The sequence below is a fragment of the Rattus rattus genome, chromosome 8, assembly GCF_011064425.1.
Source record: "Rattus rattus isolate New Zealand chromosome 8, Rrattus_CSIRO_v1, whole genome shotgun sequence".
In the NCBI taxonomy this organism is placed as follows: domain Eukaryota; kingdom Metazoa; phylum Chordata; class Mammalia; order Rodentia; family Muridae; genus Rattus; species Rattus rattus.
In genome coordinates, this window is record NC_046161.1 from 77,101,985 (window position 1) to 77,124,633 (window position 22,649).

A 22,649-nucleotide genomic window follows, 5' to 3' on the forward strand; every position below is an offset into this window, starting at 1 on the left:
CTAGAATAGCAGTCAATGCTCTTACCAATGAGCCATCTATCCAGCCCCATATGCCGATTTAAAAAGAAAAAAAAAAAAGAGGTAATGTAGTGAACAGGGGGAGATAAATATGGCAGTCACAAAGATCACAGAAGAGCCACTCAGAATTATTCCACTGTTGTTACTGTTCAGTTGTTACACGTCACTAAATGGGTCTAAATGGTAGTTGCTACACAGTGTTCTAAAAGTGTCTTGGCTACCATCCTGAATACATTTAGCATTAAGAAGACATTAGTAATATTCTTAATTTTTTTAAAAAAATGAAGTTTTATACTCTGTGACCAAAGTAAATCTGGCCAAAGCACTTTAGTTTTGTAATGAACACTTTCTCCATGAGCCAGAAATAAAAATTACCCTTATTATAAAAGATATTCATAAAAATGCAATTTTATAGAGTTTGGTAAGTATACTGAAGTATACTAAAAATCATTTAAAAATTAGAAACCACTAAAACTATTAAAAATACAGGTTATAACTAGTTTTTAATGAGAAAAATAGTAGCAAAGACTCTAACCTTTCTGTATCAAGAATATTTTATCTTAGTTTGTTTTTCCCAATTTGAAGATACTAATGATTTCAAAAAAATTTAAGTCAGTCTTTAGAGAGTTTACTACTATACATAAAAGAACAGAAAAATCTAAATAAAAAGAAAATATTTCCTTTTCTTTCCTTCTGTTAAAAATTGGGGTCTGAAATAACCTAGACTGGCCTGGAACTACCTATGTAGCCAAACCTTCAACTCTTGATCCTCCTAATTCTATCTTCAAAGTGTGGGTTACCACGCATTGACTCAAATACTTTTTATAGCAATTAAGGAATTTTTACAATGAGATTTCTGGTTATATACCTAATTCATAATGTCAGAACCAGAATATCAATAAATCTAAAAGTGCTGTAATTTTTAGGTCGGCAGTAATAGTAGAATGTTGACATTCCAAACTTACCTGATGAGAGAAAATTCAGAATCCGTGCTTAACTAACTACTCCTCGTTTCTATAGCAGTGTAAGAATGTTCTTTTGAGATGTAAATTGCTAAGTTAAACCATTAATGTGCATAAAGTCACAATTAGGTACCAAGTGGAAAATGACCAACTTCCTTACTCAACAGAGATGTTTAGAAAAGAGCAATCCAGAAATGTGAAAGTAGAAAAGAGAAAGAAACCTTACTACATTTGTACATTTGCTTTAAAAAACAACTCAACATCATCACAAAGGAAATCCATTCATCACTAGCATCTAACTCATGTAATCATTTTTCATAAAAATGGGAATTATACAATTCTCATTTCTTACTTTATGTACATTAAGCTACGTCCATAGTGAAGGCAAAAGTTAATCCCTTCACTAACAGAACTTTTTATTCTTATAATCAATCAAGAACACCACTCAGTGTCATACAAAAGTAAACCAGTAAAGATAAAAACACATTTTCTTTCCTATTGTTGACTGGAAACCCAAATACAGGGGAAGTAGTTTTTTAATGTGACAATAAAGTGGAGTATTTAAGGACCCTTTATTTCACACACTGATCAAAGAGGAGTACAGATACTGCTTAGTAAGCTGTATATGTAATCAAACCAATGCTAACTCAAATGTTCAACAAAAATATGCCAAAAAATGGTAAGAGCACAAAGTGGAGGCAAAGGCATCAAGCCAAAGTGAACATCTAACATACAATCAGTTTCAACCAAGTTAAGAACCACCTAAAGCCTTGGCTACAATCTTGAAACTGATGTACTCAAATTATGTTCTACAAAAACAAAAAACTAACAAAATGTGCCAGCAAAAATGCAATATAAAGACATTTTCTTCCCGACAACTCCATTTACATAACTTACTAGTCAAAATATCACTGCTAAAAATATACTAAGTAAAACTAAGCCAGTTATCACAATATACGGGCATTATAATACTAACAACTGACTTTTTAGTATCTCAATAAATATTCAGGACAAATAATTCCTTATTGATAGATATTTAAAGTCATAATAAGGCATGAAGTTAAAATGGATTTCACTTGTGATATGCAGAGTCCTGTCAAAAATATCACAAATCATTAACAGATATTAAACAAAAATATAATTACCATATTGAAATATGATCGCACTTTGACTCCTCGTGCTAGATCCCACACTATCACATTTCCATCGTGACCAGCAGAGAAGAGAACTCTGGGATCAAATGGGTGTGGCTCAAGAACAAACACCTCATCTTCATGACCCTGAAATATTTTGAAGTAACAAGGCATTCATAAATAATTAAAATTATACAGGAGAATGGCAATGCCTCTAGAAATAAAGTAGTAGGAATTATTAAACTGACAAAAATTTCAATTTTCCCAATGGCTAAACAATAATAGACTGCTAATAACATTGTCAGTTACTTAGGCATTATTAGTAATACTCAAAAATACAATTATTGCATTCTTTTTTTATAAGATTTATTTATTTATTTTTATTAATGAGTACACTGCAGCTGTCTTCAGATACACCAGAAGAGTGAGTGGGATCCCATTACAGGTGGCTGTGAGCCACCATGTGGTTGCTGGGAATTGAACTCAGGACCTCTGGAAGAGCAGTCAGTGCTCTTAACCACTGAGCCATCTCTCCAGTCCCAGTTATTGCATTCTTACACAACAAACAGAAGCATTTATGATGCATTTCCAAGCCAATCCTGTTTGCATTTTTAAATTATCCCTACTTACCTGTCAAGTACAGTTTTATTTAAACTATCTTCTACAACTTTATTTAGACTATATTATACAGGTACTCTCAGTAATACTAAAAGCAATATTTAAAAAGTAATATTAAAATATCAAGAGATTTTAAGCATACGTATTCACATATTTAGATTTTTTACTTATTTTAGACTACATTCTACTGTTAGTCTCAGCAGTACTAAGTTTGGGTTTTGTCTCTCACCGTCAGAACATGAATCAGTTGACCAGTGTAAGAATTCCAAACTTTCAGAGTCATGTTATTAACTGCAGTTATAACTGTGCTGTCATGTCGATCCCAAGCTACCATCGTTACTTTCATTTTTGTGATTTTGTCTTCTATGCCTTGAAGATTTTGGCTGAAAAGGACAAGTTTATTTGTTTATTCCGAAATTATGAAAATACAAGACAAAGATAAAATCTGCTTTCATTTGTTTGTACTTGTTAACATGAATAGTTATCACTGTAATTGAAAACAGGTGAGCTGACACAATAGCAGGAGTTATGGCATGGACTCAGAAAACCCAGGACTTCAAGGGTCATTCTATCTGTAAGTTATGAAGGGAGGCTCTGGAATGCCTGCCTGTGCAAACCCTATCCATCTTTACTGCTGTACTGTCCTGACTGCCTGTGCAAACACTATCGATGTTCTGTAGAAGCTCATGCCCATCTTTACTGCTGTGCTGTCCTGACTGCTCTGTTCTTCCATGCATGACACAACTACACATAAACACAAGTACAGACAGAGAATAACCAGTAAAACTAGAGCAACAGTTACAACACACATCATAATCTTTCTTGGCTGAAGAAGCCAGGGAATGACTTCATCCTATTTCGAGGCCTTAGTTGGTAGGGTGCTTCCCAAATAACATGCATAAAAGCTTGGGATAGAACCCCAGCATTTCAAAAAAAACAGGAGTGGGACTACATGCCTCTAATTCCAACACCAGAAGGTGAAGGAAAGGAGACCAAAGCCATTTTTGACTAAAAAGTAAGTTCAAACCAACCCAGTATGTCTCAAAGGAAAAACAAAAACCATGGGGAAAAAGCATAGAACACAGTAACTCAGGCTGCAAACATTTCCATCCCCTTAAAAAAAAAAAAATGAGAACTAGAAATTTAACTAATCAGGTCTTATGGTGAGGGCAATGAAATAGTTTATAAAAATCAGCTCTGTTCATCTTCAACAACACCTATAATAAAGAAAATTAATCATGTTAACAAGACAAACAACTTTATAAGCAAAGGTCATTCCCATCTACAACATTGTAATATTAAATAATCCATAAATATCTCAGGCTTCATCTCTTACCCTGCTGGACGAGTAGCCATATCTAACAAAATGCTTTTCCATTCCCTTCGTTTAAATTGCCAAATTCGTGCTGTCCCATCACGACTACCACTCACAAACCTGTAAAAAGAAAAGTGGGGAGATCAGAGGCTCTATGAAAATGTACTTTTCCCAAAATTCTCTTTTTAAAGAACATCTTTATTTACAAACTATTCTAATACAGTTGAAATGGTTCCCTGAGTCTCTATAAATCTAAGAATTCCCAAAACTTCATGAGCTTATAAGACCATTTTAATAGGTCATGAGTAAGCTGATAAAAATAACTCTCAAAATGCTTCAAAATCACTTAAAAAAATTAATATTTTCCAATGAAAAACGTTGTTCCTCAGTATCAAAGGCCTTGAGTTATTCTATTCAAGATGTCAAGAAGTAACTTTATTTTCTTTTACAACAAGAACAGGAGAATAATAAGAAAAAGCCACCATCTAGTAATAAATATTAAGAATGTGATATATTTCAGTTTTTAATCAAAGGTTTCTTTTCTACTATGAAAGATGAAGGTATAGATTAAATTTTTTTTTTTTCTATTTTGGAAAAGTACCTCAATACCTAACATTATGTGTAAGTAATGGTTATTCTGTGTCAAGAATACAGTCTTCTATACATTGAGTAACTTCTTCACCACCTAAAATCTGACTACTACAGTTACCTTTATCAAGTTCCAATTAAGTTAGACAAAGATATCTTACCTGTTACTAGTGTTGGAGAACTGGATACTGTCAACCTTGTCCTGTACAAACAGAAAAAACAAAGAGAAGCTGAATACACAACTGTTGATGCAGGCAAGACTGTAGCCATCTAGTTCTTTTACCAATACTCACAGTATGAAACTCCAATTCTGATATTTTCTCTGGCTGACCTGATCCAAAGAAATAAACTCTAATAATATGGTCAGTGCTTCCTGTGGCCAAAAACATTCCACCTATGAAGAACAAGAGAATCATTTATAAGTAAAACACAACTTCTACATACTATTGACTTTGCCAAGTCTTCTTTTGTTCTCTCCCAAGCCTATCAAATTCCTACCCTACTTTTTAAGTTCCAAGTCCCTCCATGACTTGCCTATACAACCCTGCAGTAACCCAGCACTCCTCGACGTTCATTTATGTCACTGTACTAGAGCAGTAGACTCTTTTCTAAATGTCACAGACAGTTTACAGTGATACTGAGAGCAGTAAGCATGAAGTTATTATACATACTGAAATATTTTCACTACTTCTGATAAATGATCCACTCCAAAAACCATTAAAAACAACAGTGTATTTTTAGGAAAAGACATAAATCCACAGTATGATAGAAATATACATGAAGAGCCTATATCTGTATTACACCTGGAACAAACACTGTCTACTGGCACCAGTACTGGGTATTTCCAATTAGAAAATTGACAAAGTTCAGGAGCAGCTTCCCAGGTGTTTACTGTCCCTTGCCCTCAGCTAACACTGCCACCTACAATTATGAAGTGAACCACGGTAGACAAAACTGGTTGGAGGAACAGATATTGGGAACATTATATATTAGATCTATGCATCCCAATTTTCTTCATCAAATTATTTTAAATACTTAGATCATAAAGCCATCTGGAAACCATTCAAAGTGCTTCTGTATAAGCTTCTTTAGAACCAGAGTATCAGAACAGTCAGAGCAAATAAAACTGGAACAAATACATACACACATCATATTTTTAAATTTTTACTGATTTATAATGGAATGTCTCCAAATTCCATGAAAACAAACCAACTTCAAAACACTTTATTTGCAATGAGAAAGTATAAAGATTGATTCTTTAATTTTGAAACTATTTATTCCCTCCTCCTAGAGAAGTATGGCATTCTTGTGATTATATACACTGAATTCTATAATCTTCATTCTTATTTGCTTATTAGCTCTTAATTTATGTATGAGAATGATATACAATCTAGCAGAAAATATTATCGTTCATTCCATCTCTTTGACATATGCTTTCTATTGAACAATTTTAAGTTGAAAATTACGATGGTAAATAATCATACCTGCACTGAATGAAGAACAGATCATTTGAACTCCAGGCCGAGGGCGCTCTGTAAATTTTGTGGGCCTTGGACTATATTGAAATCAAATAAATAATCATTTTAAAATATCCTAATGAGCCATAAGAAATGGTTCCTTCTAAAAATTGATCTTAACAACAAAATGAATGATAGCTGGCTATCTTCCTAAAAACATCAAAATCAAAACTATCACCAGTCCTAAAATTCTAGAGATAAATTCCATAGTATATTTCATATACATACCTATCAATCAGTACATGGAATAATCCTAAAGTCACTGACACTGTAGAAATGAACTACAACAACCTTTAATCCAATTTAACAAGTTTCATATAAGTAGACTAGCAGCATACAAATATGTAAGTTAACTGTAAAAATGAACACATTGGTAAAATAGGCATTAGCTCTGTGGTTTGTATGTTATCAGTATATAGTATAGTTAATTAAGCTTTTCCTACTCTTTGAAGTAGTGTATATGTGTTACGGGGAGGAGGGGGGCATGTGAATTATGTGTGTAACCCATGAATACATGTGTGTAGAAGCCAGACGCTGAATGTGTCTTTCTCAATGACTGCGCCTCATTTTTTGAGACCAGGTCTCTTAGTTCACTAGATCACTTAGTTCACTTGAGAGCCAGCAAGCCCCACCTGTCACTGCGTCAATTCTATTCCCAGCCCCCCCCCCCGACAGCAGATGTGCCTCTAAACTAAGGACCTCATGCTTGCATAGCAAGCATTTTACTCACTGAGCCATCTCCCCAGCTCTTGCTCACCTTCTAATAGAACAAGATAAAATATCCTTCCAAACCACAATTTATCCTTTATACTAAAGCAAATATGAACTCAACGTGAATCATGTCAATGACAAAATTCCTTTAAAGTAGTATGATACACATAAAAATTATATTCAGCTTCATTTACACTAGTTATGGCAATGCTACAAATGTTTTAGATTAATATTTTGACATGTTTAATGTTTCAACTAAGTTGAAAATTAAAATTATAGATTTTAAGTATGAATTCTGATGCCTGTAACAATGCACATATAAATCTGTGATAATTTAAAATCCTACTTTTGCCTTTAACAGTCCTTAGCACTAAAATTAGAGCATTTTTCATAGCATTTAGTCACATTTATGTGATTAAATAAAAAAATACAAATAAATGATTTCTAATTCCAGCAATAAAACATATATTCTTTAAGGAAACAACTGGACTTAAGACAGAGATAAGTAAAAATCAAGGTATGAGAAAAAAATGGTACATAAAAAAACGGTGAGGCATAAAAATGACAGAGATTAATTAAAAAAAAACTTATTTCTGTTATTTACTCAAGGAAAAAATTAAACATTTCCCTTTGTTGATTTGATATCGTCTACACTTTCAATCATTAAGAACATATATTTTATGAAGCAAAACAGCAACTGACTTTATTTTAAGGGTTCCAGCATCCCAAAGCCAAAAGCAAATAGTGCCATCCGCCCCAGTAGAAGACAGGTATCTCTTTGAGCCACTGCACAATGGTGAGAACTGAAAAGCAATCATAGGGGAAACAGTCTTTACAAGAACAGAGACAGTCCAAATAATAAAACCATCTTTTAAAAACCAAACTAATAGAAGCTAGTCGTAACCAGAGACACAAAGCTAACCAAAGGCAAGATTACCATGTCATTATGACTTATTACAATTCCATAAAAAACTTTTCTGTTTAAACCTTAGATATTACACCAAAAAATGATGCCATTAAAAAAAAATAAAGTTTAATACAACTTAAAACAATTACCTGTAGTGATGTAATGGATGCACTATGTCCCTGAAGAACAGCTAAAGGTGCACAGGTTCGAAGACACCAGACACGGATCATTTTGTCACAACTTCCAGCTGCTATCATAGTATTCTCATAGTTTACAGCCATGTCTGATATTTCAGCAGCATGTCCTCTTAAAGTAGCTAGCAATCTTCCATCATCTGTGGCCCAGATTTTCACAAGACAATCATCAGAACCCTTGAAATTAGAATAAAAACATTGATAGAATTAATCCTACAAATAATAGTTCAAATGTAAAAAATGTTTTATCTCTACATATCAACAAATACATATTTAGGCATTGAAAAATAGTAGATCTTAAGTACAATTCTTCTGAAATTCCTTATTCTATTAAACCATTCACTAAATAAGAAGTGTAGCTACAAACAAGAGAAACAGATATAGGTTTCATCACATTCACTGACGGTCTGCACAAACATTACAATTACCATTACCTCCAATCTTACAATGAAATATTAATTACTGCAATAATAATATGTAACATAATTGCAAAACAAATATGGTTCCTAATATGTTATTTTGCAATGATACATGGTAATTTGGGGAATCTGGGGAAGGTATTAGAAGCTGAAAGTGTAACAAACAAGTTTACTATCATTGACCTTCAGTTAAAATTATATGACATCAGTTAAAATCACTATTCAGAGAAAAAGGCTTGGCTTTTAAAACCAGTAAACATATATAAATTATGTGCTTAGCTTAAATTTAGTAAGAAGTATTAAGGAAAGTGCTAGCTACTAATTCTTTATCTTGAAATAAATATTACAAATCACACTCCAAAGAGAGATCTGAACTTCTGGGTTTTAATCTTTTAATACCGAATTCTTAAATATCTAAAACGGTACAAACTGCACCATTAATCAAGATATAATGATCCTAGGAGTTCACAACATCAGTATTTCTGCCACTTTAAGTTAAAATAGAGAACAGATACTTGCAAAATTAATGTCTGGCAGGATGTAATTTTACTACAGTTTCAAGAAATCATTCTTCTAAGTTCATACAATCTAATGCTAAAAATAGCACAAAACAAAACAAACCCAAACCTTTCTATCTGAAGAGAATGTACAAAGCGGCAAATACCTCACCCAAGTTTTCTGTGCCATAGGGTTGGAGTCTAGGGTTAGGTACACAGTACTGGACTTTTGTTAGATGCTTATTAATTCAAACTCTCCCAACACCTAAAACAGTTCCCACCCAAATACAAGCTAGTTGTGTGGTTGGATCCTGTAGCAAACTAGGGAAGTTACCAAGTAGCAATCTGTCTGCATAATGACATAGAACATAAAAGAAAGGTATGAAAATGAAGTAATGATGATCTACAATGGACATCAAGCAAGTGAGTACCAGAACCAGATGTATTTTTCAAAGAGTACTTTGTCATCAGAGTGAAAGAGGCTAGAAAACAGAAAATCAGGTAAAAATTGGTAAAACAGTAGTAAAATTTGTTTGTTACTAGAACAATATTGTAAAAGGCAAAACTAAGTTATTACTAGAGCAGAAGAAAAAGATTAGAAAAGATCAAGGAGGAATAAGGAAAAGGAATTCCATCTGCATGCCTATGGGAAGTGAAGAATGGCAGTCTTTTGACTTCCAGCAACAAAGTCTGTCCCACCACATAGCACAAGGAGAAAACAGCAAGCACTTGCTAAAAATAAAAAGGCTTTACAAACCTCATCTAATTAAGTTCTCATTTACTGCATTTGTTTATCTTCCAAAACAATGTTACCACTTCCATTTTCTATTTCAATTAATAAACATATTCAAAACAAATACATGTATACAAACATGTCCAGCCTCTTTACCATAAACAAGATGTAAGAACTAATTACAAGGACTGCAGTAGCTAATTGTTAAGTAATGCAGAGATGATTTAAAGTACATGGTAATAGATATACAGGCTATATAAAAATCATACACAAATTGATATAAGAAACTTGAACGACCTGAATTTGGATGTCTACAAAGAACCTGGAGAAAATCTCCAAAATATCAATACTATTTACTGAAATCTATATTTGGTTCTGTCTTATATTTACCACAAAAACAGAATTTTAAGTTAAATATACATATGTATACCATAAGGCACAAGCAAAATTTGTTTAACTCTGCTTCCAAATATTGGTATTGCTCACTGTGTCCATAAAGATCTGAGTAACAGTTTGCTTTAAACTATATTACAATTGTTTCACGTGCTATCCATGTTGATGAACCATGAACACTTCTAGTTTTCTGACAAAAAATGTCAGTTTTAACAAAAATAAAAGGCAACGTGTGCTCCCTCCAGAATCTTCTCACAAATTAAATCTAACAAAAAGTCTTACTGTATACTCCTGAGTTTATTGTTCTGCCCAATAAAACACTTGGGCAATAATAATAATAAAAACATTTTTAACAGGACAATAAACTGTGTGTGATGACACTTCTACTCAACATGTAGAAGACAGAAAATGAGCTCAAAGTTATCCTTGGCTACATACTAAGTCTGAGGCTAGCTCAGGCTACATAAAACCCTATAGGGGGTTGGGGGAGGAATAATAGAGAACTGAAAAAAAGCATAGGGGGCTGAAGCTATGACTCAGCAGTTAAGAGTACTTGGAACCTTGATAGAGGACAGAGTGTGGGTCCCAGCATCCATATGGTAACTCAATTAACTCAGACTCCAATTCTAAGGGACCTGACATCCTTCAAAGCTCCATGGTACCAGGCACACAGCCCATATGCACATACATACAAGCAAGCGGAAACACAGACAGTAAAAAAAGACAAAACTGAAAGTGCAAATAATGCACTATAAATATGTTTTATTTATTCAGTGATGGTCAATAGGAATTAGACCCAACGCAACGAGTCCTAGTGCTCCACTGCTTCAGTACCTTACACATGTGTTTTATACAACTATGAGAGGCTGAGTTGAAAATTGACTAAAAATTATTCTTTAAATATATCAAACTGTTGATCCGAATTTAAACAAACTTTCTTTCCTTAAGCCTAATTCCAGCACCACAAATAATATTGAGATTAACTATAAACCAGAGTAAGACATTAGACTCTTACCAAAGGAAAATGTTAAAACCACACTGGGTATTAAATAAGAATATTAAGTAAGTGGTGAAAAGGCGCAGTATCAATATGGCATATGCTAAGAGATACGACAGAGTCAAAACAAGAAAGACCGGACTCTGTTCGCAAGAGTCTAAAGCATAAGCAGCTCTATGCTAGGGCAAGCTCGAAACCCTCACACACTTCAAAGTCGCCTGCCAACTTTGGTGAGGCAGTGAGCCCTCTCTAGTGGACAGAAGCTCGTGTTTCCCTAGAGGTGATGTGCAGCAACTGTGTAGGTATCATCTTGAGGGAGAGCCTATCACGAAAAACTCAGCTGCAGTAAGAACCTGAAATAAAGGTCAGAAAGTCACAATGTGGCCTCCTTCAGACACTGAGTGAAGAAAGGTTACAGAAGCTGATATGGAGGCCAGGATGGGTAGACAGAGACAAACCCAAAAAATATAAGTGGCAGGAGGCTGGGCAATAGACAGGAAGTGCATGTGCAAAGATAGCCGGCCCTTAGCTAAAAGCAGATCTCACCAACTGAGAAACCCTAGAGTTTGTGAGGCCTGAGCCTGTGGACAGTGAGGACCACCCCTGCAGTCATGCATCTAAACCTAACTGCTGTAGAGCCTAACAAACTGTTGCACAGCTCCAGGAAGGTAGTAAACAGGCAGGAGTTCTTGAAAAAGCAAGAAGGTAGGTCTGGCTCAGGGCTTAATCCCTTTCCATACTCCTAATAAGACTTGGAAAATATCCGCCAGACAAAACAATAACCACGCCAGCAGTAATGATCTGATCTGGAGAGCCTCAAGACAGTGCGGGAACCAAGCCAGCTCTCAAGGAAGAAAGGTAAAAGATACAGACCAAGCAGGTGAACACTGGAGACCTGTCTAATACAGGTGCAGCACCAGTTCAAACTATAAGGAATGCGAGAGTCTGCCAGTTCAATACAAACACTCGAACCTTTACATAGATAATAACTAGCCATCCTCAATCTGCTAACCCAGGAAGAACATGTTCCAAAATCCCATTCCTGTTCTCTTACTACACAGACCAAAGTGTGTGCCACCAAATACAGCCACATTTTTTTAGCTACACTTTTAGATGTATTTCTGTTTCGTAGCCCTTTTCCCCCCCTAAGATTTCTGTTTGTTTATTCTCCTTCATGTATCCCTTGATTTTAGACTGTTTTCATTCCTGAGCAGTATTTTGCTGTTTTGCCTTAACATTGATTTTTTTTAATTGTAGTCTCTTATTCTTCCCTTACCTTCCAATACTATTCTCCCCTTGTCATTATCCTTCCCATTTTTTATATTTAATTTTACTCTCCCTCCATTTCTCCATATTCTGGCATCATCCTTTACTTCTTAAGAATGGATGAAGGGAAGGAGAGGAAAATACCTGTGAGATGAAAACCCAGAAGGGACTCCCAGAAGGGGAGGGCAGAGAGGATGTCAGTAAGGGAACAAGTCTAACGATGGGATCATGGGTGAGGACAGTGGGAGGGTGGTGGCAAATTAGAACAAAACATAATGATACATATTTACAAAAATGCCATACCGAAACTCAGTTACTTCTTTTCTACACTTAAATATTAAAATAACATTTAAAATGCATACATGAAGAAGCATTGGGATCAATTTTTATGGAATTATTAAGTAACTAAGCTCAGCAAATAAAAGAGCTGACAGACAAGAAAATAAACAAAAAAGCAGATGATTATTATTTCCAGGAGATGAAAGAGAAAAAGGAACAAACCAAAAAGAAGTGAATACAGAAACAGAGTTAAATAAAGGTAGTTAAGAAGGAAAATTCCCAAAATCAACAGTGAGAAAACAGGTAGTATGAACACCTAATTTACTAGTACTGTTTTCTTCACTAAAATCCCATGCCCAGTAGAAAACACTAGCCATCAGCTACAGGACCATTATATATCCACATACTAGCAACTAATCTGGAAAGGCTTATTAACCTAAGGGAGACGAGAGAGGGTGTTAATGGCTGACTTTAACCTAGTAAAGTAGCTACTGGAGAATTTCAAGTGACAGGACAGTCACTATGTCTGACCCTGCTAGTTTCTGCTCTTTCTGAATAGAACTGAAGCTACAAGAGAAGGTCTAAGAGCAAAAAACTTAGTGCCTAGTTTATAGCTGACAATGAAGCAGATATAATTACAAAGAAAGCATTAAGAGTTCATAATTACATGGAATGCTTAACCAAAGAATGAGGATCAAATTTTATTTGGGGATTCACTTTAAATCCAATTATGGTATATATAGTGTTAAACTCAAAAAAGCATGGAGGAGCAATAAACAGCTATTTTACTTAACAATATAATAATAATTACTGAAAAGGCTCGTTGCAATGTTTGTTTGTCTACTGTCACTATACCTAGTGTAAGCTGAATAATGGTACGACAAAAAATTTGTGCAGACTTTAGCTTACATAATCTTTAAAAACAAGGCATCAAACTTTGTGGGATTTTTAAAAAATTATTTCAAGATATTTAATTATTTCAATATATTTTGTCAACGAAGGACAGAGGCGGAAAAGTTAAAATATACAAGAGTACAAGACTGGATTTTTTTTTTTTTTTTTTTTGGAGCTGGGGACCCGAACCCAGGGCCTTGCGCTTGCTAGGCAAGCGCTCTACCACTGAGCTAAATCCCAACCTGGATTTTTTTTTTTTAAAGTGGATTTAAACAAAATTTAGGTTTGTCCAAATCAAAGAATTTGGTCTAATGTATTCTATAAGTTCACTTACTCTACTGCTGAACTTGAAAAAAAACCATGCACATCCTACTGAAGAAAGATGCCTTTACAACAGGTCTTTATTCTAGAATCACTGTTATTTATCAAATTCTTGTAAGTATACATAAAAGCGTTGGAATTAATAATTTCTCTCTATTAGCATATATATAGATCTTTAACTATGGGCAAAATATCTACCTAAAATTTTATAAATTAATGAGGTCCCTATAAATGGCCATTTTTTAAAAAATAAAATAAAGTGTAAGGAAGAACAGCATCTGGCAGGGAGAGGTGCCTGCACTCTTTTAGATACTGGTCCACACACCCGAGAGGACATCTGAGAGGACATCCAGTCATGTCTTCTGAGAATCCGACTTTCTACAGGTCTAATAAGGCCCTCTACTGTGTAATGCAGACTTTCTAACTTTCCTTGGGTTTCAGAAAATAAATGCCATATTTACAACATAAAAAAATTCATTAAGCATCAACACAAAACTGTAAACCATATAAATCTGATGCAGAAAAAAAAGCCTAAAATCTATATTCACAAATTTTAACTACTTTCTGAAAAGCAAGTTTTAATGTAGTTATTTGTTATTTATTTATTAAAGGGAAAGCTGTTTCAGAACTTGAAAGTTGTTTTTAATATGGCTAATCCAATAGATAACTCTTGCCTATGTAAATAAAATCCTTTACAGTTGCTGCTATAAAACAAAGCTAGAGGATTAGAGGAGACAAGCATCGGGGCTGGAGAAATGACTTGGGGTTAAGAGTTAGTTCCTCCTGAGTTCAGATCCCAGCATCCATTAAATATTCTGCAAGTGCCTGTAACTCCAGCAGCCTGTAACTTCAAGGGGATGAGGATAGGTAGATCACCCGGGCTTGCTGATTCCACAGCCTATAAGAGAAAAGAGGAGCCCCAGGTTCGGGGAGAGATAACCTCTACTCAAAAGAACAGGACAAGAGTGGTAGAGGGCACCAACAATCTCTCCTGGTTTCTGTGCATGAGCACTCTACACACATGTATACATAAACTCACTTCACACACACTAAATACATGTTTTTTCAAGTGACGAGTATGTAAAATATGAAATGAAAATATATAATATGATAGAGAAGAAAAGTGTTAAAAGTATAGGTTCATGTTTGTGTAGGTAGAAAACTGTACACATCTGGAAACAGGGCAATTTTGCTAAGATGACCTTTAAATGTAAGCCTATAGATTTTTTGAGGGGAAAAAATAGATCACCATTATAAATTCCAATAAGAAATTATAATTTTGACAGAAAAAAAAAAACCTTGAGCTCTTAATTTTCAATTAAAAACCCACTATTTTCTAGTAGAATGAATAGAACCATAATCTTTCTCTAAGGACTTCAAAAGTCAGTTGCTTTTTTACTTTTAGAATAATGTACACCTCAACTTAACTCTTACTCAACCTAAAAAAGTAGATGGTCAGAACTAAAGACTGTTCAAATTTTTAAAAGACATTTTTTTTTTTTAATTAAGAGCCCATGATGCTGTGTGTGCAAGCTTTCAAACACTGGGGGCGGGGGGCAGCGAAGGAGCAGGGATTAGTGGGCATAAAGCAGGTCAAAAGGTAACTGCAGGGCCAATTCTCTCCTCCACTTTTACTTGGGTTCCAAGGATCATAGTCAGATCAATCACCAAGCTTAGGAAACAAGTTCCCTTACCCACCAAGACATCTTATGTGCTACCAAATTGTTTCTAATCTATGTATAAACTATTTTGAAGAAAAGGGCACTGACTATATTGCTAATCTACCAAGAATTCTGTTTTACTTCCCTTAAAAATTAGCTAGGAAATTTCAAGGTCAATCATTCCCTTCTTCTCAATGTTCTTATGTTCCTGTCTGTCTATATCAGTAATGCTAACATTGAATCAACTTAGCAATCATCATAGGCTCTAAACCTAAAACCAATGTAAGTATGCTACTACTTTTGCAATACTAGAAATTAAAAATCCCCACTTTTATTTGAAAGACTAAGCATATTCAGCAAGCTTCTCCTTTTAGGTGGTTCCTACTTACCATTCTTTCTGGCTGCCAAGGTTTATCATTAACCTCTAGAATTCAGTACCATTCCCTGTCCAGGATTCTAACCAGATACAATACTTTATATTGTAAGTAAAGTCTGTTAATTATAGGCCTACATCAATATTGTTCTAACCAGTTCAAATAAATCAGTCCAAACATTCCTATTTAAGCACTCCTCGACCTTTCTTCCTTCAGATTTTCTGTGTTATCAAAAAGTCATCTCTTATCCTCAGGTGTTCCTTCCCAGTAACAGTTTTTTTCACAATTAACATTCCCCTAAATATACCTTTCCTTGACAACACTAACAAAACATACCAAATAAGAGTATAATTGCTTCTATATAAATAACCTTGAATTCTTTCTTCATGAAGCATTTTTACACCATAGATATAGCTCAGTTCTAAAGCATTTGCCTGTCAAGGGTAAGGCCAGTTCAGCTGCAGCTTTCCCAGTGATGTACTTTTTTTCAATTTGAGATAAACTACAAGAATCATAAAATGTCTGTCATATCTCAATCACAGATCCATTAATCCCTTAAAGATTTTCCTGTATGTGCTCCAGGACCATTTCTTTCCCCAATAATCATTACATACCACTTCAGTACTATTTCTTCCCTATAACCATTACATACTTACATGCTGTGACAGACACAAAGACAAACACAGAAACAGAGACATAAACAGAGAGAAATGTCTTTTTCTGAACTACTTAGGAGCAGGTCTGCAGACCTAAATTAAGAGATGGACCCTTTCTGAATAAGCAAGTAAGCTAATATAAATAATATTAATTTCAATCTGCAAGGTCCATTCAGTCTGTCAATTCTACTCATGATGAATTTTTTTTCCTTTTTTTGCCCTAGACTCCATATACACATTACACTTAACTGCCACATTTCTTCAGACTCTGATAGCTAGAATCTATTTATGTATTCAAAGTAAATATTGGCCATATAATACCTCAGAGCCTGGCTCTGCAGAATGTGTCTTTTTATAAACAGATACAGGTAATGTCTTTGCACAAATGTCACCACAAAGATGCAACATTCTCCTTATTATAACACTTTTCTGAATGAAGTGTCAATATATCCTACAACTAGTAAAATTAATTTCATCATGTTATTTCTAAAGTATCCTGGTTTTCTCACCTCCAATTTCTCCTCTTAAACAATTGGTACCTTTTGGGGCATACTGCAAGATTATGTCAATATCTTCAAACCAAGATCCTCTCTACCAGCCTCAACCTGCTAATAAAGAAATTAACCACATGAATGGTTTGAGAAAACAATCCAATCACTAGCAAAGGGAGTAAGTAGTAGAAAGTTGTAAAAAATAATAAGCAGGCCTTGCATCTGATATATAGGGAAAGTAACAATGAAATTAAAACACAGAAGTGGCAACATTTAGCATTTGTCAAAGTTTCCTGTCTTAATCTATTGGAGTTACTGTAACAATACCTTTGGCTCGGTAATCTATAAACAATAGCCACACAATGCTCAGAATTCTGGAGGCTGGTTAAGTCTAAGAGGCAGAGACTAAGAGATTCAGTATCTAGTAAAAAATCTCTGTATCTACTTCCTAAGTGGCAACTGCTAACAGACATGACAGGAGACAAGTCCCTTGGGCCTCGTTTAATAAGCAAGCCAGCTCATTCACTAAGGCATAACCTAACCATTACCAAAAGGCATACCTCTTAATATAGGCATTTGGTTTCAGGATATTTTTAAAATAGTTTGAGAGGGGGAACTACAAACATTAAAATCGAAGCAATCATTAATAAAGCTGATAAGACACCTTCACTCTTACTTTGCCTTAGTCTTTTGTCTTTCATGACAATCTCCTCTCTTGGCTTTTAAGACAGACACGCTTATCCTACCTACACGAAATCACCCAGAACAGGGGCCAACTGCCTATGCCAGTAATGACGCTCCCTTGTCAGCTTTAAAAGTTGAAGATTAAGCTTTCTTCATCTGTAATGTTGTTTCCCATATAAGTAATTTTTAAGCTGAATCTTGTAGACAAGATCTCACTTTCGAGTTCCCATTATTCTTGAGAATGTCTACTTGGCTTCCCACACAGACATCTCAAAGACACAAGAGAGCGTGTTCCACCTTGGCAGCCTTTTCTGCTTAAATGCCTGACACAGTAAGAAAGATAACTTTCTGTAAAACAAGTTAAATACATGTCCTCTCATACTTGTCCATATATATATATACATATATATATGTATATATATATAAATCAGTCTTTTGAATCCTATAAATCTATTTTTAATGTGCTGATCTAACTCTCATTTCCCTGTGACTGTTCAAGCTCTGCTTTGTTTCATGGCTAAGTGCCAGAATTTTTTCAATTTATACCACCCCCAACATCACTTTTATTTTAATCCATATACCACAATAGGATCCATTAAAAGATATTCTGCAAGGAGTGGTAGTGTGCACCCACAATCCCAGCATTCTGGCTGAACATGAGACAGAAAGATGGTGAATTGCAGACCAGCCTGTTTTCTGTTGCTCTATCTTAATCTGAAACCTGATGTAGATACTCTTTGAATGCATCATTTGTTCTCCCTGCCTTCAATGAGAACACTTCTATTTATTTACTCTTTAGCAGGTTGTATAGGAACCTGATGAATTTGTTCCCATCACTATTTCTACTTCATGCTCAATGAAAACCCATCAATAATTCTGTGCTATATCCGATAATGAAAATTATGTTATAGTTCCTTAAAATTCATAAACAGCTTTCTCTAACTCTGCAATATCCACTCAATTCAGCTAAGGTGTTCTTCTCTAGCAAATTCCCTTACCATAGAAATGGTAAGGATGAATTATGGACTTATTTTAACATACCTCATTAATTTAGGTATCTTCTATCAAAAACAAAAATCGCAGTATCACTACTATCAGTTTATTATTATATACAGATGTTTTCAATTTTTACATTTTAAATTCTTAAAAGTGATTGGTAAAAAAATTCATATTTACTAAAGAAATACACTAATCCATATTCATTACTGTAACTTCTAATAAACGTGGCATTTTATGTTCCTTTGCCTTAATCTCAATGGAAAAGAAATACATTTTACATTTCTGGAAAGGAGATGAAGGATCTGTCTCCCTCTCCTTCTCTCCCCTTCTCCGACTCTCTACTTTCTTGGACAGACTACGTGTGCCTCACTTTATGTGCTTGGCTGGCCTGAACTCCCTAACAGAGCCAGCCCTGCTTTGTGCTGGGATTAAAGGCAATGCATCACCACACCTAACTGGGATCTGCCTTTTACACACTCAATGGATGTTAATATTGTTGCCTTAGTCCTGAGAATTCATCATGTCTGCTTTTCTTTCATTAACATTTCAGGCAGTGATTCTGAAATTGAGTAAAAAGATTATAAGATTAAGTGAAAATTAGAAAGTAAAACCTAACTTGATAATTATGCTACTTCCTTTCTCTTAAAAAATATTCTACTAGGAAATATTATTAAAACACACTAGCAAAAATAACGTTTCCTAACACAAAACCTTCACTCACCAATTTCCTCCAAAACCTTTCACAGCATTTATAAACAAAAGTTTAGCTAGAGGTTGAACATGGTTCAGTGGCTTAGGGCTTGAATCAAACTCTAGCATCACACAAGCATTTAGAAGGGTAAACTAAATAATGTTTGTTTTAAGTCTGTCTAGAATTAACAGCTATAGGTAAAATGTAATGGTTTTTTCTGTAGTCCTAGATGGGTAATGATCACTGCAATGTTTTACGTACTCCCTCAAAACCCACTTGGCTATTATTATCCATTCCCCTCTCTGGACATGATAAAGAACATGGTAAAGCTGGGACTAGAGCATTCTAATGCCAAAGCTAGTGCTCTTGTCTTTCGAAAAAGCTTTCAAATAGCACTAGCAACTCAGTATTAAAACTGAACATCTTAAAATACCAAATACATGAAAAGAAAATATTGCATAGTCCTTTACCAAAATTTCATTCCAATAAATTATATCAACATGTTGACATGTGAATTTCATGTTGCCCATGAACTACTATCACAAGCTTAACCAATCTTTACTCAATTTTTAAGACCAAATTTTAAAGCAAGCACCAGTGAGTTCAGCATGTAGTGTGCCTCTAGTTCAATGAGAAAATACCTCTAAGTTCAACTTTACAAGGTATTATGAGCAGTATATAAAGGTGCCCTATTATCATCTGAAGTGATAATACAAAAAAGTAAATTGTAAAAATCAGGTCTTACACGTAAAGGTATAGCTCAGAGGTTAAGGGGCATATACTGAAAAGCCCAGTTGGGTGCCATCACCCATGAGGATATTCACACCTGACTCTAACTCGAGTTCCAGGAAATCTAACACCTTGCTCCTGCAGGCACACACACAAAAATGTATATAAATAGAAAGTGAATTTTAAAAAATAAAAACATCCCCAGTGGAGGAACTAGAGAAAGGACTGAAGGAGTTGAAGGGGTTTGCAACCCCATAGGAAGAACAGTAATATCAACCAACCAGACCCTCAATGCTCCCACGGACTAATCCACCAACCAAAGATTACACGTGGAAGGACCCATTGCTCCAGCAGCACATGTAGCAGAGACTGGCCTTTTCGGGAATCAATTGGAGCAGCAGCCCTTGGTCCTGTGAAGGCTCAATGCCTCAGTGTAGGGGAATGCCAGTGTGGGTAGGCAGGGGTAGTGGGTGGGTAGAGGAGCACCCTCATGGAAGCAGGGAAAGGAGCGGGGATAGAATAAGGGATTTGTGGAGAGGAAACCAGGAAAGGAAATAACTTTGAAATGTAAATAAATGAAATATACTATAAAAAAAAATGCTTTCTTAGCATTTCTACTCCAAGGTACTATTTTAAAGTAATTACTAAATCATCAGATAACTGAAACTATGAATTTGGCAAAATTAGCAAATTATATCATATTCTTACAAATATCTTTTAGAGTCTAGGCAAGACCATATAATCATTACTATGTTACTTTTCTTCCCTTCTGTGTGTGTGCCTTCTGGACTTCAGGAAATCTGATGCTTTCTTCTGAACTACATGGGTACCAGGCATGCACATCATATGCATGAAGGCAAAACACAATCCTATGCATAAAATAAATAAGTAAATCTTAAAAGTTAGAAGTGGTTTCCCAAAGTCAGAAATGGAAATTTATTTTTATTTTTTTTTATTATTATTTTACATCCCAATTTTTACATCCCACACACACACACCACACACACACACACACACACACACACACACACACACACACACACACACACACACACACACACACACACATCTTCCCTCTGAACCACCACCCCCAACCATCCACTCATCCTGTTTCTCTTCAGGAAAGGGTAGACTTTCTATGGACATCAACCAGCCTTGGCAATTCAAGTCGCAATTAGGTTGGACAAGGCAACTCAGTATGAGGAAAAGGGCCCCAAAAGTTGTCAAGAGTAAGACAGTCCCTGCTCCCACTGTTAGAGGAGTCTCACAGGAAAACCAAGGTACACAACCTTAGCATATACACTGATGGTCTAGGTCAGTCCCATGCAGGCTCCTGGTTAACCGTCAGTTTAGTCTCTGTGAATCTCTCTATGAGCACACTATGAGTTGATTCTGTGGGTTTTCTTGTGGTGTCCTTGACCGTCCCCCTGGCTCCTACAATCCTTCTTCCACTCGCTCACAGAATTCCTCAAGCATCCCCTAATGTTTGGCTGTGGGTGTCTATTTGTTTCCATCGATTGCTGAGAAATTGGTATTTCTATCAGAAGTTCTATCCTTTATTTTCCTGTTTCGAAAGCAATTAAGGACTGTATAAATGCATACTTTCAGCCCAAAGGATAATGTTCAATAAGTATAACCACAGTAGTATGATAAACACTATCCTTACTGAGTATAATAGTTAAGGCCCTTGAATAAATAACTTGAAATACTTCCAAAGTATTTTTTCTCACTTAAAGCTGAAAAGCCCTGCTCCTTTTCCATGAAGGTTAGGAGAAACCAAATTCCAAACAATTCCCAAAGCAACTCTTTAAAATCATCAGATTTTTTAAAGAATTAGGTGTTAAGGATGACAAAATCCTGAGCGAAGAATGTCAGACATGCACAAAAGTTCCAACACTATTTAAAGAAAATTTTCTTGGGTTAGCAAGTGGTTCTCTGCATATAATATTATTCTACTATTTGCCCATGCTCAGTCTAGACTTGAAAATATTACACGGCATTTTATAAAAGGCCCACCAGCCTATCTGATATTAATATTGAGAAATGCATGTATGCAGGACACAGGACATAATGTTACTGTGATTACACTAAAACAGGACTAAATTTAGGAACTTCTAAACTTGGAAAAAGTTCAAATTTAAGTAGAAACTTGTTAGAGCATGCTTTTGAAAATTATCCAAATTTCCATTTTCTCATTAAAAGAAAAAAATAAACTTTTTACTTCAAGTTATTGTATAATGTTTCTTCAATTCTATCTATCAGTAAAGATAAGACTTTAAAATGACTTACAGTAAATATCCGCCTGCCAGTTCGATCAAAAGTTACACAGTACACCGATGATAAGTGTCCAAGAATTCGCTTATGCATCTTCATATGCTGATAGACTGCAGTTGGAACAAGTCGCTCAAGTCTGTATTTCCCATTCAGCTTCCTTGAAAACAGAGTATCCGCTACCAAGAAAATGGGGGAATATAAATGTACTCCAGAAACAAAATAGGTTTCTTAAATTCAGACTTCAAGAACTCATTTATTTCACTTATCACATGCTGGTTTTTAAAAAAAAAAAAAAAAAGAGAAAGAGAAAAAAAGATGAATTCTATAT

At 35.0% G+C, this 22,649-nt stretch overlaps 1 protein-coding gene across 1 annotated transcript in view; it reads right to left on the reverse strand.

Moving 5' to 3' along the window:
• Phip (pleckstrin homology domain interacting protein) overlaps nt 1-22,649 on the reverse strand; it is a 117,057-nt gene that overhangs the window by 64,298 nt on the left and 30,110 nt on the right. The window contains 9 exon segments of the mRNA XM_032909356.1: nt 2,126-2,260; nt 2,961-3,114; nt 4,068-4,166; nt 4,796-4,836; nt 4,928-5,028; nt 6,119-6,189; nt 7,565-7,665; nt 7,919-8,140; nt 22,337-22,497. Of these exon segments, the coding sequence (XP_032765247.1) occupies nt 2,126-2,260; nt 2,961-3,114; nt 4,068-4,166; nt 4,796-4,836; nt 4,928-5,028; nt 6,119-6,189; nt 7,565-7,665; nt 7,919-8,140; nt 22,337-22,497 (1,085 nt within the window).